Below are 14,755 nucleotides of genomic sequence, written 5' to 3'. Positions count from 1 at the left end.
TTGTGTGATTAAATGTGTGTGTGTGTGGTTTCCCCAGACGACCTGTTGTGCTGCGTGTACCTGTGTCTGAACCAGCTGGGGCCCGCCTACCTGGGGCTGGAGCTCGGTGTTGGAGAGACGGTGCTGATGAAAGCTGTTGCTCAAGCCACTGGTAACACACACACACACACACACACACACACACACACACACACACACACACACACACACACACACACACACACACACACACACACACACACACACACACACACACACACACACACACACACACACACACACACACACACACACACACAGTGTTAATTTGCACCCGGACACCCGCTCGTGGATCCTCAGCCTAACTGCTAATGGCGCCCCATCTCTGCTCATCAGTCGGCGATGCGGCTGCTATTTACCGCCTCGCTCTTGTTTCCAGGGCGACAATTGGACAAAATCAAGGCAGATGCGCAGGAGAAAGGAGATCTGGGTCTTGTGGCCGAGAGTTCCCGTAGCAACCAGCGCATAATGTTCCAGCCGGCCAGTCTGACGGCAGGGGGCGTGTTCAGGAAATTGAAGGAAATCGGCAGCATGAGTGGGAACTCGGTGAGCCGGAGAATAACATTTCCATTAGGAGGAAAGCAGGCCTGGACGAATATTGTTGTCCCTCTATTTGGCTCTAAGTTTTTGGGTCCAGAGGGGAAAAAGAAAGGAAATGGGATTGTGTATCGAACTCTGAATTATTAGTTTATGAGCGTCCTTCAGAGGGCACAGGGTAATCTCTCAGCCTGTGAATAAGTCGTCACCTAGCTGGAATTCCTCATCCTCATTCCTTCCCTTTTCATTCCTGCTGTGCCTTTTTTTTTTTATACTCTGGTTTGAACATGGAGTTTGTACTCGCCAGTGACCTCAGTCTTTTTGCATTCTGTCTCTTCTCTCTCTCCCTCTGTGAATCTCAATTTCCTCCCGTCTGCCTCAGGCCATGAATAAGAAAATCGACATCATCAAAGGCCTCTTTGTGGCATGCCGTTTTTCCGAGGCGCGCTACATAGTCAGGTAAAAACACACACACACACACACACACACACACACACACACACACACACACACACACACACACACACACACACACACACACACACACACACACACACACATGGACATTAATGTGTGTGTGTCACCACAGTCCATATAGATGCACAGATGCTTCCTTTACTCCTAGTGTGAATGTTCAAGCATGCAGTCTTTGGCAGCAGGTGTTTAATGGGCGTCGGCACTTACAGCTGTGGGTCTTGTGGTTTTGATTGGCAGGTCCCTGGCTGGGAAGCTGAGGATCGGCCTGGCTGAGCAGAGCGTCCTATCAGCACTGAGCCAGGCTGTGTGCCTCACCCCCCCTGGACAAGGTAATATTGCATTTTAAAGGGTAGTTTCTCCATTTATTTCTGTTTTTAAAAAAACAATCAGGGGTCTATCTTCACATTGAACCAGTTTAATCTTCTGTTTGCACTGGCCTTAGAGAGATCCCTTCCTAAAGTCAATCAGATAAATCAATCAAATGTTTTCGAAATAGCCCAATATCACAAATTATGCATTTGTATCAGGGGTTTTAAACTGTGTGTACAACATATGACACCCTCTGTACTAAGACCCTGGCTGTGCACAAGGAGCAGCTCCCCAGAGAAACGCCACAATTAACAGAAAGAAAATGGAAGGAACCTCAGACGTAGCAACATAGAAGGGATCCCTTTTTCCAGATGGAATAAAAAAAAAAAAAATTCACAACATTGACAATCAAAAATGATTACGTGAGTGAATATAAAAACATGGTTCCAGGTGGATGTCAACCCCCTTTTTAAGTCCTTTCCGTTCAGAAATCAACATACGGTTTCAAAAGTTAGACCAGTGAGAGCTTACCAAAGTTTTGTGCGTTGAATTGGTTGGGTAGAAACTTTCTCACGGTTGAGTAAGTGAGATATTTCTGTACTTGTTGGTATGACGTTATTATCCGTTTAAAAAAAAAAACAAGTAGATAAAATCCCCTCTAGGAGGTCACGCTGAACGGGAGAAAGGTGAGAGTGTTAAAGCAGGTAATAATAACTTTATTTTTAAAACACGTGTTAACACTGTGTTAAAATAATCTTCATATATCCGCTCATTTACAAACAAAACCAAATGTGTCTCTGATTATGAATAATAAACCTCAGTGTTGATGTATGAAATAGAGAGTATGAAATCGACACAGCTTCTCACTAGGATGCATAATTTATCACTTTCTGGAGGAAGTTATGACAGTCTTTCTCTCACCACCTGCTTTTAGCACTGATCCGACATACTCCCACTAACACCACCTAAACCAAATTAAATAAACTCGCTTCTCACTCATTAGTATTCGTGGCTTACTCACGACTGCAGGTACGCTTTAATAAGAGTCAATTAGGCCAGAGCCTCGTTGCGGAAATTTGCATTGATCTGTGGGCTGCTCTGGGCTTTCTTAACATTTTTATTTATTTATTTACTCCATTACTTAATCAGGCGGGTCAAGTCTGTGTAAGTTCTTTGTAGGGATAAAATAGATCTTTACGACGAATAATTCATGAGCAATTACCATTCAGTCGTGTTTTTAAATATATCGTAATTATTAAAGGGGCCCTTTTATGCTCTTTGGGTTTTCCCTTTCCTGTTGTTTGTTATATAGGCTTTTGTGCATGTAATGTACATTGTACGGGATAAGCTAAGGGGCGGGACATATCTAAGAGGTTGACCAATCACAACAGAGCCTAACCAATCAGAGCAGACTGGGCTCTGATTTCAGACAGTGACCGTTTCTCAATGTCAAGTATTTCAAGTGTACTACGTCATCGAGTGGCGCCGAATGCTTGGCATTTAACATGCATTTAAACAGTCCTTCTGCGCCACTCGATGACGTAGTATACTTGAAATAGTGGCTCTGCAGCAGGTTTACTCGACACTATCGGACATTTTAATCACTGAGTTGGGTTTGCCCAGTGTTCTACAAAACACTTACATGCAGCTGTACACTGCAAGTAATTGCACGGATGCATAGCCCTGTATATTTCCTGGCCCTTTGAAGTGTTTCTGAACTTTCATCAAGCGAGTATTCAGTCCAACAAATGTTCAAACATTCACACGGATCTGTTTGAACTGCATTTTTTTCCCCCCGTCCTTCCTTATAGGTTTCCCTCCCGCTGTGATCGATGCAGGGAAGGGGATGAGCGCTGAGAGCAGGCGGGCTTGGATCGAATCGAAGAGTCTCATTCTCAAACAGACTTACTGGTGACTGAAGCCTAAACAAACGCCCTCCTTTCACTTTGCAGTCTCTCCTATAATGCCTCACCCCCCTAAGCCCTGTCCCTTATTCTCCCTCACTCATTCTGCTCACTTTCTCTTTGGACCATATTGATTTTTTTTTTCTGTTTTTCTTCCCAAATACCCTCCCTCATCTCCCCTACCCAGCGAGATGCCCAATTACGACATCCTAATCCCCGTTCTGCTAAAAGAAGGCATCGACGAGCTACCCAATCACTGCAAGCTCACTCCAGGTAAAGCGGCCAATCAGGAGTCAGAAAGGCAACAAGATTCAAAACTGGTGTGTGTTTATCGATCCGATCAGTGGAGGCGAGACAGTTATTTTAGTTGAGTCATTTATCACTTAAAGATAAAAGATACCGCTAAACTGAGGAGAAGCTCCCACTTACGCTGTTGTCATTCTATTTGTGATGGAGCCTTGGCACCGAGGTAGAGAATGAATACCCAGACACCATCTGAACGCTCCTAAATTGGGACACTAAATTGGCCGTTGTTGGTCAGTTAGACAAATCTAGGAGCTATTCTGGCAGGTAAACAATTGTTATTAAAAAGCAAGATAGTTAAATGGTTAATTATCGGCTAGCACAAGCCAGTTGGACACAACATTAATGTCCTGTCGGATTTGGCTCTGGGAGCTCAAATTAAGAGATTTTGTTTGTTGTATTTCATTATGTCACTCCGGCTGCTTTTGAAGCTAACTTAGCATCTCAGCCCCCGAGGGGACGTGAGTCAGAGAACTTCCATATGAGGGCCAAATGAGATTTCAAACCATCTATATTAAACTGTTGTTTTGTCACAGAAACAGTTGTGGGTGTGATGCTGCTGATGTGTCATGTGGAAATGTGGCATTGAATCGAGTACCGGTTATTTATTTATTTTCCCGCTGAAAGATCTGCCTCGCTTTTATAACCCGAAGGCCTGTTACCGAGCCCCCCCCCTGCAAATGCTGAAAACTTCTCATCCACAATTAGTTTCCCAAACTTTTCCGAATGGATGAAAATGAATCGATGTTTTTCTTTGTGTCGTTTGCTTCGATGTCCCGTGGTTTTCCGCCTCTTGAATTCTGACGCCCCTTCCCTCCTCCCAGGTGTGCCTCTGAGACCCATGCTGGCTCACCCCACCAAGGGTGTCGGCGAGGTGATGAAGAGGTTTGACGAGGCCGCGTTCACCTGCGAGTACAAATACGACGGAGAGCGCGCTCAGGTTAGTGTGTGTGTGTGTGTGTGTGTGTGTGTGTGTGTGTGTGTGTGTGTGTGTGTGTGTGTGTGTGTGTGTGTGTGTGTGTGTGTGTGTGTGTGTGTGTGTGTGTGTGTGTGTGTGTGTGTGTGTGTGTGTGTGTGTGTGTGTGTGTGTGTGTGTGTGTGTGTGTGTGTGTGTGTGTGTGTGTGTGTGTGTGTGTGTGTGTGTGTGTGTGTGGCAAAGTGACAACCGTTTGTTTTTGGCTCCAAACATATGCCGGCTGAATTCTATGCATATACCTCTCGGCTGTGTTCTCTGAGTACGAGGTATTGCATTTCTGTGACACCTGCTGTGTGTTCACTCGACTGCCTACTCACACGCATGATGTTTCAGTAAGGCGTTTATGTGTGTGTGTGTGTTCCTATTCTTTTAAGATAAACAGTAGTGTTGCTTTTGCCGTGGGCCTGTCGGCAGAGAAAGCCACTTCTCCTGCCATTATGGACCTGGGAGAAAGGGAGGTGGGAGGAAAGAGGCTAAAAGCGGTGAAGACCAGACACATAAGAGGAAGAAGGAACACTAAGACAGAGAGAGGAGACAGTGCAGGGAAGAGACGCATTAAGAGACACAGCAAGAGAGAGATTGTAATGTAAACCCCTCCAGCTGTATTGTTAATTTTGGACAGTCATGCCAATAAAGTGCCTTTTGAACTGAGCTGGATTGAGAATAAGAGAGATGAGTGGAAAGAGAGAGAAGGAGAGAGAGCAAGAAAAACCCTGTGACGTCCTCCTCTTCACTCCCTCTCTTCCCCTCTCTCTCTCTCTCTGGTCTCACTGCAGTGGACATTACCTCACACAGCCAGCAGAGGGACTCTTGATACACGACTCAGTAAAACTCTCCCCCCTGTGTGTGTGTGTGTGTGTGTGTTTATAAGTGTGAGTATCTGCGTGTGTGGCATTTGATTAATCAAAACTGTGTGTGTGTGTGTGTGTGTGTGTGTGTGTGTGTGTGTGTGTGTGTGTGTGTGTGTGTGTGTGTGTGTGTGTGTGTGTGTGTGTGTGTGTGTGTGTGTGTGTGTGTGTGTGTGTGTGTGTGTGTGTGTGTGTGTGTGTGTGTGTGTGTGTGTGTGTGTGTGTGTGTGTGTGTGTGGCATTTGATTAATTAAAAAAGTGTGTGTCATGTGTAAGAACATTGTGCACAAGATCGTACTGAAAAATAAATCTCATTGTAGTGAGCAGCAGTCCCTATTAAGAAAGAACAAATGATAAGGAGACAGCCCCCCCCCCCCCCCCGTCTCCTTATCATCCCCCTGGACATACAAGGAGAAGATAGATTACAGGATGAAGACAAGCCACACATGGTTCCTGTCATTATAAAGCGTTCACTGTCCAGAAGTGTTGAATTATTAATGCAGAATATCTATTATTATTATTATATATTGAGAACAATCAACAAAAGTAACCAAGTTGTATCGATACCTGATCCTTTTTGTACCTAAATCCAGACTAAAATAACTACTTTTATGGCTTGCAACCGATAATTGTGAGGTTTCTTTGATATATAATTATTTTATTAATTTATTAAAAATAATTTGCACAGGAAAGAGCTGTGGTGGCGATTTAAGCAACTCAATGCTTTCATTCACATCATGGGTTTCAAATGAAGTGGACAAAGGGTGTCAAATGAAATACTTTATTGGCACTGGTATCACTTTAATGGTTTAAGTAATGGTATTGTAATTTTTCTTAACGATACCCGGCCGCGGTTCAACTCGTACGCTGCCATGTCTCTCGGCCAAGTCATATCAAGAATTGACGACCTGCTGTTCACCTAATCTGACACAGTGACAAAGCAGAAAACGGTTAAGTGGTCTGATCTTTGCATATTGCGCACTGCTAGTGAATTACATTTGATGTGTCCCATGGCTAGCTGGCAGTTCTAACTTTTACCTCATGCATTATTCACACATCCATCCATCAGGCTTTATCATCGAATCTGAGCTTTTACTTCTTCAATTTGTCTTCTATTGCTATTGATTGTATTGTGTTTGTATCCCCCCCCCACAGATACACATTCTGGAGAACGGAGAGGTGCGAGTGTTCAGCCGCAACCAAGAAGACAACACCACCAAATACCCAGATATCATCTCTCGCATTCCCAAGGTAAAACACCCGATCACACAGCTCAGCCCCGCGGGAGGGAAGAGAGTCCCTCTGAGCTCTGATTGTCAAACGAGGGCTTTTACAGCCGTGCGGATAACAAGTGAACACCTTCACGTCGCTCACACGGTCTCTCATTTCGCCTATTTCTCTCAGCCTGTCTCTTATCTGTCAGGCTTTGCTCTCGACTGTCTCTTTTGTTCCTTTGTTTGTCTTGTCCTCTTCAGTTATCAAGAGCTAGGACTGGTCATTCAATCTCTCTTTGTTTTTATTTAGAGAGGTGTTTTTGTTTTTTAACTTTTATTTGGGGGGGATTTATTTCTTATTTCTTTATTAAGGAGGGCAGATTTAAAAGACTATACAACCATTTTTTTCATTTCCTGGTTTTGGTTTTCTTATTAAAGGAAATTGCACTATCCCTCTTTTGTTACTTATAAGAAACGAACAGAACATAATATAATTGGAGGGATGAAACCCTCTTTGATGGTCACGCATGCAGAGCACACAGTGACATGTGTTCTCTGCTTTTAACCCATCCTAGTACCAGGAGTTTAGTACTAGGAGCAGTGGGCAGCTACTGTACAGCGCCCGGGGAGCAATGGGAGTGAGGGGGGAAGGGGGATGTCCGGTGCCTTGCTCAAGGGCACCACGGCAGGGCAGGAGGTGAACTGGGACCTCTCCAAGTAGAAGTCCACACTCCATATTTTAGGTCTGGTCGGGGACTTGAACCGGCGACCCTACAGCTCCCATTACAAGCCTCTACTGACTGAGCCACTGCCACTCACAACCCCCCCCACCCTCCCAGCCTCTTAACTTATTTCTTAAAGGCAGTGTAGGAAAAATAAAACTAAGAAACAGAATATTTATACGTAATTATCGCATTCCTAAAGTCCAAAAGATTTATGACTGAAAGAGAAATTAAATAATAATAATACATCAACATAAATAAATATGTACGTGGCTACTGAGGATGCGTATTTGAATTCCTCAGAAACGTGTCTAATAGATGGTAAAACAGTGGTGGTTAAATTGCCAAATGAAGACAATGTCTACCTGCGTGGAGAAAGGGGAAGAGACCACCACCACCTGATGCTTCGTCAGTTGGTCGGGGGTTATCTGAGCACACACACTACCTTTAGCGCCTGCTGAGTGTGTTTTTCTGCTTTAGTCAGGAACTGCAATTACTTTCCCAAAAGAAAGCTGCTCTCTCCACAGTGTCTCCGACTTCATTCACTGTCGCTTTGAGTGTGAAGGTTGTCACAGATGAGACTTTAAGATATTGTGTCGATAAAGTACCTCCTGCTACTTTCCTTATTTCCTTATTATTATTGCGATCAACTGCAGATTGAAGCAAATCGACTCGGGAACATTGACTTTGTGTGCCAAGTATCGCTCCATTCACACACAATCATTATTTACTGCAATCAGCTGCAGGTTGTGAAGCAGTGACACTTAAATGTCTCTTTGCTCTGACATCATGTTGTTAGCCCCCGAGTAGAACGAGTAGACATTTTCTATAAAACCATTTCATGTTTTCCTTTTGAGCCTTTTGTTGATATTTCAAACCGCATTTCAACGTAGTTTCATTCATTTCACAGCAAGATGTGTGGACTGTTCCTCTTGCTGCAGCTTGATGTTGGAAAGCTGCCATTAAATCCCCCAATTCAAGCTGCTACTCTAACGGCCCGTCTACACTACAGGCATGAAAAAATCTTGAAGCTGGGCGTGTCTGAAGCTTGGCGATTTTTTGCGAGCAACCAATCACATGAATCTCCCGCCCCCGACATACAAAGCAATAGCAATGTTAAAACGAAGTAAACTGGATATAAACTCTCCAAACAGGCGAAAAAACGATCAGTTTCACCCACTGTCTCTGCCACCTCCCTCCATGCCTGGTTCCTCCGGTTTGTATCCCGGTAAATAGTTCCGGTCGTAAAGAACCGGGTGATTTGCTACCGTAATATCTCGTTTGGAATATGAGGAAATGAACTGCGGTCTGGCTCTCCCAGCTTGCACGCGGTTTGATTGGCTGAGCTTGCACTGGCGGGATTTGCATAAACGGAATTTGATTGGCTGATGCCAAGCATCGAGCCTCAAAAGTTGAACATTGTTCAACTTTTGATGCCGATAGATGCTCGTGATGCTTGCAAAGCCATGCCATGCTCCCCACAATGCAGTTCGGCGAAGATTAAAAATCTTCTACGTCACCCCATTCAAGTGAATGGGCGAAGCGTTGAAAGCATTTTTTGATGCCTGTAGTGTAGACGTACCGTTACTCTTCTTAAAAGGGGAAAAAAGTATTCAGATTCTTAACTTGAGTAAAAGTACTAATACCACACTGTTAAAAAAACCTTTCAAGTAAAAGAAGTGCATCGAGAACGGGACTTGAGTAAAAGTATTTAAGTACGACTAGGGAGCAGAAGGAGTAATAGTACTTATTGCAGAAAAAACACAACAGATATTTTTATATTTTAAAAGTGAAAACGTCAAATCTTCACATTTAAATATTTGTCAACAAAAACACCTCGAAGCAAAATTGCTGCCAATTCATTTTTTTGTTAACCCAGTCATGGTTTTAGTCACTTAAATATAATGTTGGATCGTTTAATCTAGACCGAATAATCATATTCAAATCAAAATCTGAATTAGTAGTAAATAAATCTGTATAATAAATAAAGTGGAGTAATTTGCTTCCATAAAGTAGTAGAAAATGAAAACACATGGGTAAAGTAAAAGTACCTCAAATGTGTACTTAAGTGCTGCACTTGAGTAAATCTCCACGTCTCCTTTTTATATTTAGTGTTTCACCCTTACTTGCTTGTACCAAATTAGTTTTCTTCCTCCCCCCGATGGCAGCGAGAGGCAGGGATGTTTACTTTAATCTCAACGACTCGATACTTACGGATTTGGCCGCCGCAGCATGAGGTCTGGTTGCGTTGAGTCTGTTCCAGCTTTTTTTCTCTCTTCGCTGCAGCGTTTTGTCCAGCCTCCCCTGTTGTGCGACTGCCGCTGCTCCAACGCACTATTCCCAATCAGATGAATTGGAGGACTTGCGTTGTCTCTGCACGGCCTCATTTGGTGCGACAGCTTATTTGATTTATCCACCGTGGACTCACAGCAGGCGATAGCCGCACTGACCACGGTGCTGTTGTGGTCCGGCTCGTTAGCGGGGCTGCGGGAGGCCGACCTGTAACACTCGCATCCTTCAAAACCAAGCAGTGTCTTAAGGAAACCTGATCACGTCAACATGCGTGGTGCTGTCCTGGCAACGAGAGTAAATGCTGTTTTTAGTGCTAAGGGTTTAGTTCCACTCCTATCTTACTTTTCATCAATATCCTCTTTATTTGTTTGTTCTCTGATTGCTTCTACATCTCAGAAACGGTGTGTATTACCAGGTAGGTTGACACGTACGAGGAATTTGACTTGGTGTCGTGGTGCACACATAAAAGTAAAACAAAAATAAAAAACACAGAGAGAACTATTTAAAAAAAATTATAATAACATTTAAAATACCAAAAAAATATAGCAAATTAAATCTGGGTTAATAACTGCGCTCTGAAAATGTCCTGCTTCAAATTAAAGGCTTTTTCCTTGTGTGGTCTATACAGCACTGACCGTGAACCAAAACAAGCCGGGTTCAAATCCTGTCAGTGGCTTCTGTTGCGTGTCGTTCCCCGTCTCTCTTCCCCTCTCCTGTCTTCTTTCTAATAGAAGAACGTATACAAATGTCTAGTACCTCGTTCACACCAATGGTGTTCCAGAGCCGGTTCGGAGCTGGAGCTTGAAAAGCACCGGGTTTTCCTGTTCACACCGCAGCGGAGCAGCCTCTTAGCTCCGGAATCCGGTTCGTTTCAAGCACCAAAAAATTGTCCGGCTAGAGCAAAAGCACCGCATACGTCACGCTTACGTTGAGGCGGGGGCGGGGGCGGGGTCAACTCCTGAACAACAACAAAAAGCCGGCGTTTTATCCAGTTTGTACACAACGATGGAGAAACTTAACAAGCAGCAGTGGTCCACTGAAGAGACCAGCTACCTACTGGGAATCTGGTCTTCCGAAGAGGTACAGAGGAAGCTGGAGCACAATCGGCCATTGTTGTTGTTGTTTGTGTCAGCTGTGAGGGGTTTCCGCGCGGTTTGGCTTTATGAAGCAGGCACGCAAACGGTTACGTCATGACGCAAACGATGACGCAATGACGCAGCACCAGTCGGACTCTGGGCGGTGTGAAAAGAGCCGGAGCCAAACCGAAGAACCGGTTCTGAACTTGGAAAGCTCTAGCACGGAGCTTGAACCGGAGTTGCGTTGGTGTGAATGAGGTATAGGAGAGAAACATGTAGTTGGTACTGGTCCTCAAGTTAGCTTCGTTAGTGATGCACCAGGACGAAAAAGGTCACGCTCGGATAGTTTGTTATGGATCAAAGTGGAAGCCATGATAAGAGGTTTTAATTCTATAGATGATGGCAAAGGAGCGTCAATGCCTCCATAATATCCCCTTTAGCAAAAGGGTGCAATGGACCATCTGTAGAGGCTATCCATATGCCGAACTTGCTTTTAGTCTCCAGGAAATGAATGCAGTTGTCGAGCCTTTTGATGGCAGTCCAAACAACAGAAGAGAGATCCAACGTATTTTTAAAAAAAATGTATCTTTCATTTGAAATCTAAATATTGTGTGTGCAACAGCTACCAATTAGCTGACTATCTCCCAAAGCAAAAAGCCAAAACATGTTTAATAAAGAATACAAATTGAGTAAAACAGGAAGTGTGGCCCCGGGCTACACTCCATATCGGCTGTTCACAGAAAATATAATAATAAATCATTAACTTAACCTGAAGCACAAAAGATAAAATTCAAGGAAAGATATTTTCACCATCGTTTACGGAGAGAAACAACATAATGCTGTCCGACAAGTCCACAACACGATATGATGAGAACGCATAGCACATGGCGGAGTATCTACCTGCAGAAAATGGTCGTTTTTGACATCCAGACTCAAATCAATATCATGTGCTGGCGCATCATAATGAGGTCGTCCAGTGTGGTCGGATGCTCTCAGCACCAGGGTCACCTTTTCCTAACTCCTAAGGAATTCTGCTTCACATCTTTCCTTAACCACATGCCGCTGAGGTTAAAGCAAAGCAGTTGGGGGGGGGGGGGGAAGACATAGAACCTGATTATTTGGACAGTTCGACCGCAGTGAGGTTTTGGAGATACTCATACTGCAGTTAGTGTGAACCATCTCACCTCATCAAGCTGTCCTGAGGAACACCAACATCTCTGTGCCAGCATGGGTTGAACGGTTGCTCATGGAGAGGTCACGCCAGCAAACGAAAAAGTTTACTTTCCAGCGCCATCCACCCCTCTTTTTCATTTGTATCTCATCATTTCACGTAACATCTGCCCTCTTGAGTTTCTCTCACACTGACTTTCATTTCTCCATTTTTCTTTTCGTAACTTTAAAAGCTCCACGGCTCTTAGTCTCTCACCTCACGACTCCGTCTGCTGGCCACCTGTCTCCTTCTCATGTGTCGTCGTCTAATCATCGCTTCTTCTTCTTCACTACTTCCTGATGATATCTGTTCGTTCCACCTCTTCTCACTGCTCGCTTTTCACCTCTCTTCTCACTCTTGCCTGCCTCTCTTCCTCTCATCTATTGTCAGCACTTTGATACAGCCCTGTCTGCAATTTTTACCTTTTTGCTCTGTGCCACTTATAGCCTTTCCCACCACTTCTCTCTTTTCACTGCTTATTTACTCGCAATCGTTTTCCTTTCACCTGCTTTGTGTCGATCCTCTCCGCTGCTGTCTTCTCTCACCTTTTTTTTTGTTTTTGCTTGCACCTCCTCTATCCTCATCTCCCTTCTCACCATGTGTCTTTCGCACTATTTTTCCACACATCCCCCTCCCTTTTTTAAAAAAGTTTTTCCTTTCACTTATTTTGCTGCCACTTTTCGCTCCTTGCCCCCCTCCATTCTGTACACTTCTTACTTTAGATGTTGTAAAAAAAAAATGTTTGCCACCCTCTCGCTGTCTCTGACCTTTTGTTCTCAACATTACTTCCGCCTAAAGTGAGAGATTTGGAATGAACAACTCGTAATCATAATGAAAAATGTGTTTGTGATTCATTTGCACGTCACCAGGAAGACGCAGCGATGTCCTAATTGTTTTTATTGAAACAATTATCTTGTGTTTATTAATGTGTCTTAATGACATTTAATTTACCATGACAATACAAATAGCCAGTTGTTTCAAATGAAGCTTCCATCCAGGAAATCGATTGCTAATAATTACCATGGCAGACAACTGATTTAAAGAAATAGCTCGAGTTGAGGATTTGTATCCTTAGTGCTGACATTATGATGTTATGGTTACATCTTTTTGTGTTGAGGCATTCTCACTAACACAATGCCTCAACTTCACACCTTCGCACATCCCCTGCGTAGAGGAAGATGGTCTGATTAGATTTTGCACCTCGCTGAATTATTTTACATATTAATGAGGGAAAGCTCATTTTCCCAAAGCTACCACAGTGCCTTAATGCTTCTAATTATGAATTGATATTAATACATTAATACTAATTTATAAATACATTAATTAGTGGTTTATTTAGCCTAATAACCTGTTCAATGTAACTTGTTCTGTTTGATATATATAATACGTTGTTACCGCCTCTCTCTTAACTCTGATTGGCTTTCTCTGATCACCGTTTTAAAGTCAATTTAGAGCAATAGACTGGTGCAGGAATAAGTCTTATAACCTTGAAATGAGTCAGCATTTTAACACTTCCTGTTCCCTCATCTCGTTGAATGTGTTTGCGCCTGAAATAAGGTGGGTAGTTAACACAAGCTTACGAGATGTACACGTTTTGTCATATGACGTAAGACACCTCAGTTAACACCGCACTTGGGAATCTCTAAGCTTCAATAGGGCTTAAAATAGGAAGCAAACAAGTGGCTGAAAGAGACAAAATGTCATCACGGCAAACATTAGCCTCCTACAGTTGAGCAGATATGTGACCGTGCTGTAGTCCCTTTATAGCCTTAACACAGCTTTGTAGTTCTGGTGATTGCTTACGCTTCAAAAACCACAATATCATGTTAACATGTTGAGATTATCCTGCTGGACAAAACGTACAAGTATCACAAGCGTGCCAAAGATCTTATTTTCTGCAATACTCCCAAACCCAATGGAAAAATCCCATAAGCTTTTCATTCCGGGATAACTAGCAATGACAAGTTCCAGGTCATCCTAAAAAATGCATCATCACTTCGCCACTCTATTGACATGAAGCATTAGAAACAGGATCTTACAACACGGTTTTAAATGAAAGCCAAGGCCAAAGAGATTTAACAATATCAATACATCCAGAAGTGTTCACACTACATGCCACAACATCTACTGAACTCTGTCTGGGTCAGCATTTTGAATTGATTCTAAGGTTGCGTTCATATCCCTCCTTTTGATTAATATAGTGTTGAACGTTCAAAACAAAGCACTTTGGAAAGTTACCACATACGTTTTTAAATTGCTTAACAAGCACCGTAACTTTCATGATACGCATTTCTCGATCATAATCGGTTGTTTCCGTGAATGGCCAAATGTGCTGTCACGTGAATGTTGCGGCCGCAAGGCATTGGTTGGCAGCCGTATCTCCTTGGAGGTTATAAAGGAAGTTTCAAAGCTCCTTTCCTATCATCTATAGCAGGGGTGCGCAATACGTCGATCGCAAAGATAGTGTGGGTAGATTTTTTAAAGTTAGCCTATCATCCATCCTTACTATGGTACTACTTAATTGACGTACAGGTAAGCCAGTATGAGTTGTATTGTGCCAAAAGGGTTCATGCAGTTATGAGGGGGCCTCACCTCCTCATCTGAAGCGCAAATGAGGCGCACTATTATGCATTTATGCAGTGCAATTAGTGTAAGCGCCACAGTTTATCCGCCGTTTAGTCCACTTTAGTCCCTCCCCCCGCTCGCGACACAGATTGGACAGGGGCAGCCCTGTAGGCAGATCATTTGGGCGTGGTCATTTTCAAAGTAGCTCCCAAGCTGAAAAAGTGTGGGCACCCCTGATCTAGAGAATCCAAACAGCTCTTATCATGGCTGCCACTGAGGCACT

At 43.5% G+C, this 14,755-nt stretch overlaps 1 protein-coding gene and 1 long non-coding RNA gene across 2 annotated transcripts in view; one reads left to right on the top strand and one right to left on the bottom strand.

Annotated features, from left to right (window-relative positions):
• Positions 1 to 14,755, bottom strand: part of LOC307020224 — a 411,310-nt gene that overhangs the window by 59,882 nt on the left and 336,673 nt on the right. The gene's annotated exons all lie outside the window — the stretch shown is intronic.
• lig1 (ligase I, DNA, ATP-dependent) overlaps positions 1 to 14,755 on the top strand; it is a 71,459-nt gene that overhangs the window by 26,736 nt on the left and 29,968 nt on the right. Inside the window, exons 11-18 of the mRNA XM_079651387.1 lie at positions 38 to 151; positions 419 to 585; positions 959 to 1,035; positions 1,291 to 1,382; positions 3,174 to 3,273; positions 3,454 to 3,539; positions 4,394 to 4,509; positions 6,549 to 6,644. Coding sequence (XP_079507513.1) covers positions 38 to 151; positions 419 to 585; positions 959 to 1,035; positions 1,291 to 1,382; positions 3,174 to 3,273; positions 3,454 to 3,539; positions 4,394 to 4,509; positions 6,549 to 6,644 — 848 coding nt within the window. The remainder of the gene's footprint in view (positions 1 to 37; positions 152 to 418; positions 586 to 958; positions 1,036 to 1,290; positions 1,383 to 3,173; positions 3,274 to 3,453; positions 3,540 to 4,393; positions 4,510 to 6,548; positions 6,645 to 14,755) is intronic.

The sequence above is a fragment of the Notothenia rossii genome (assembly GCF_949606895.1).
Source record: "Notothenia rossii genome assembly, chromosome: 9".
Taxonomy (NCBI): Eukaryota; Metazoa; Chordata; class Actinopteri; order Perciformes; family Nototheniidae; genus Notothenia; species Notothenia rossii.
The sequence above is the reverse complement of the archived record's forward strand: the minus strand, read 5'-3'. Positions and strand labels throughout refer to the sequence as shown.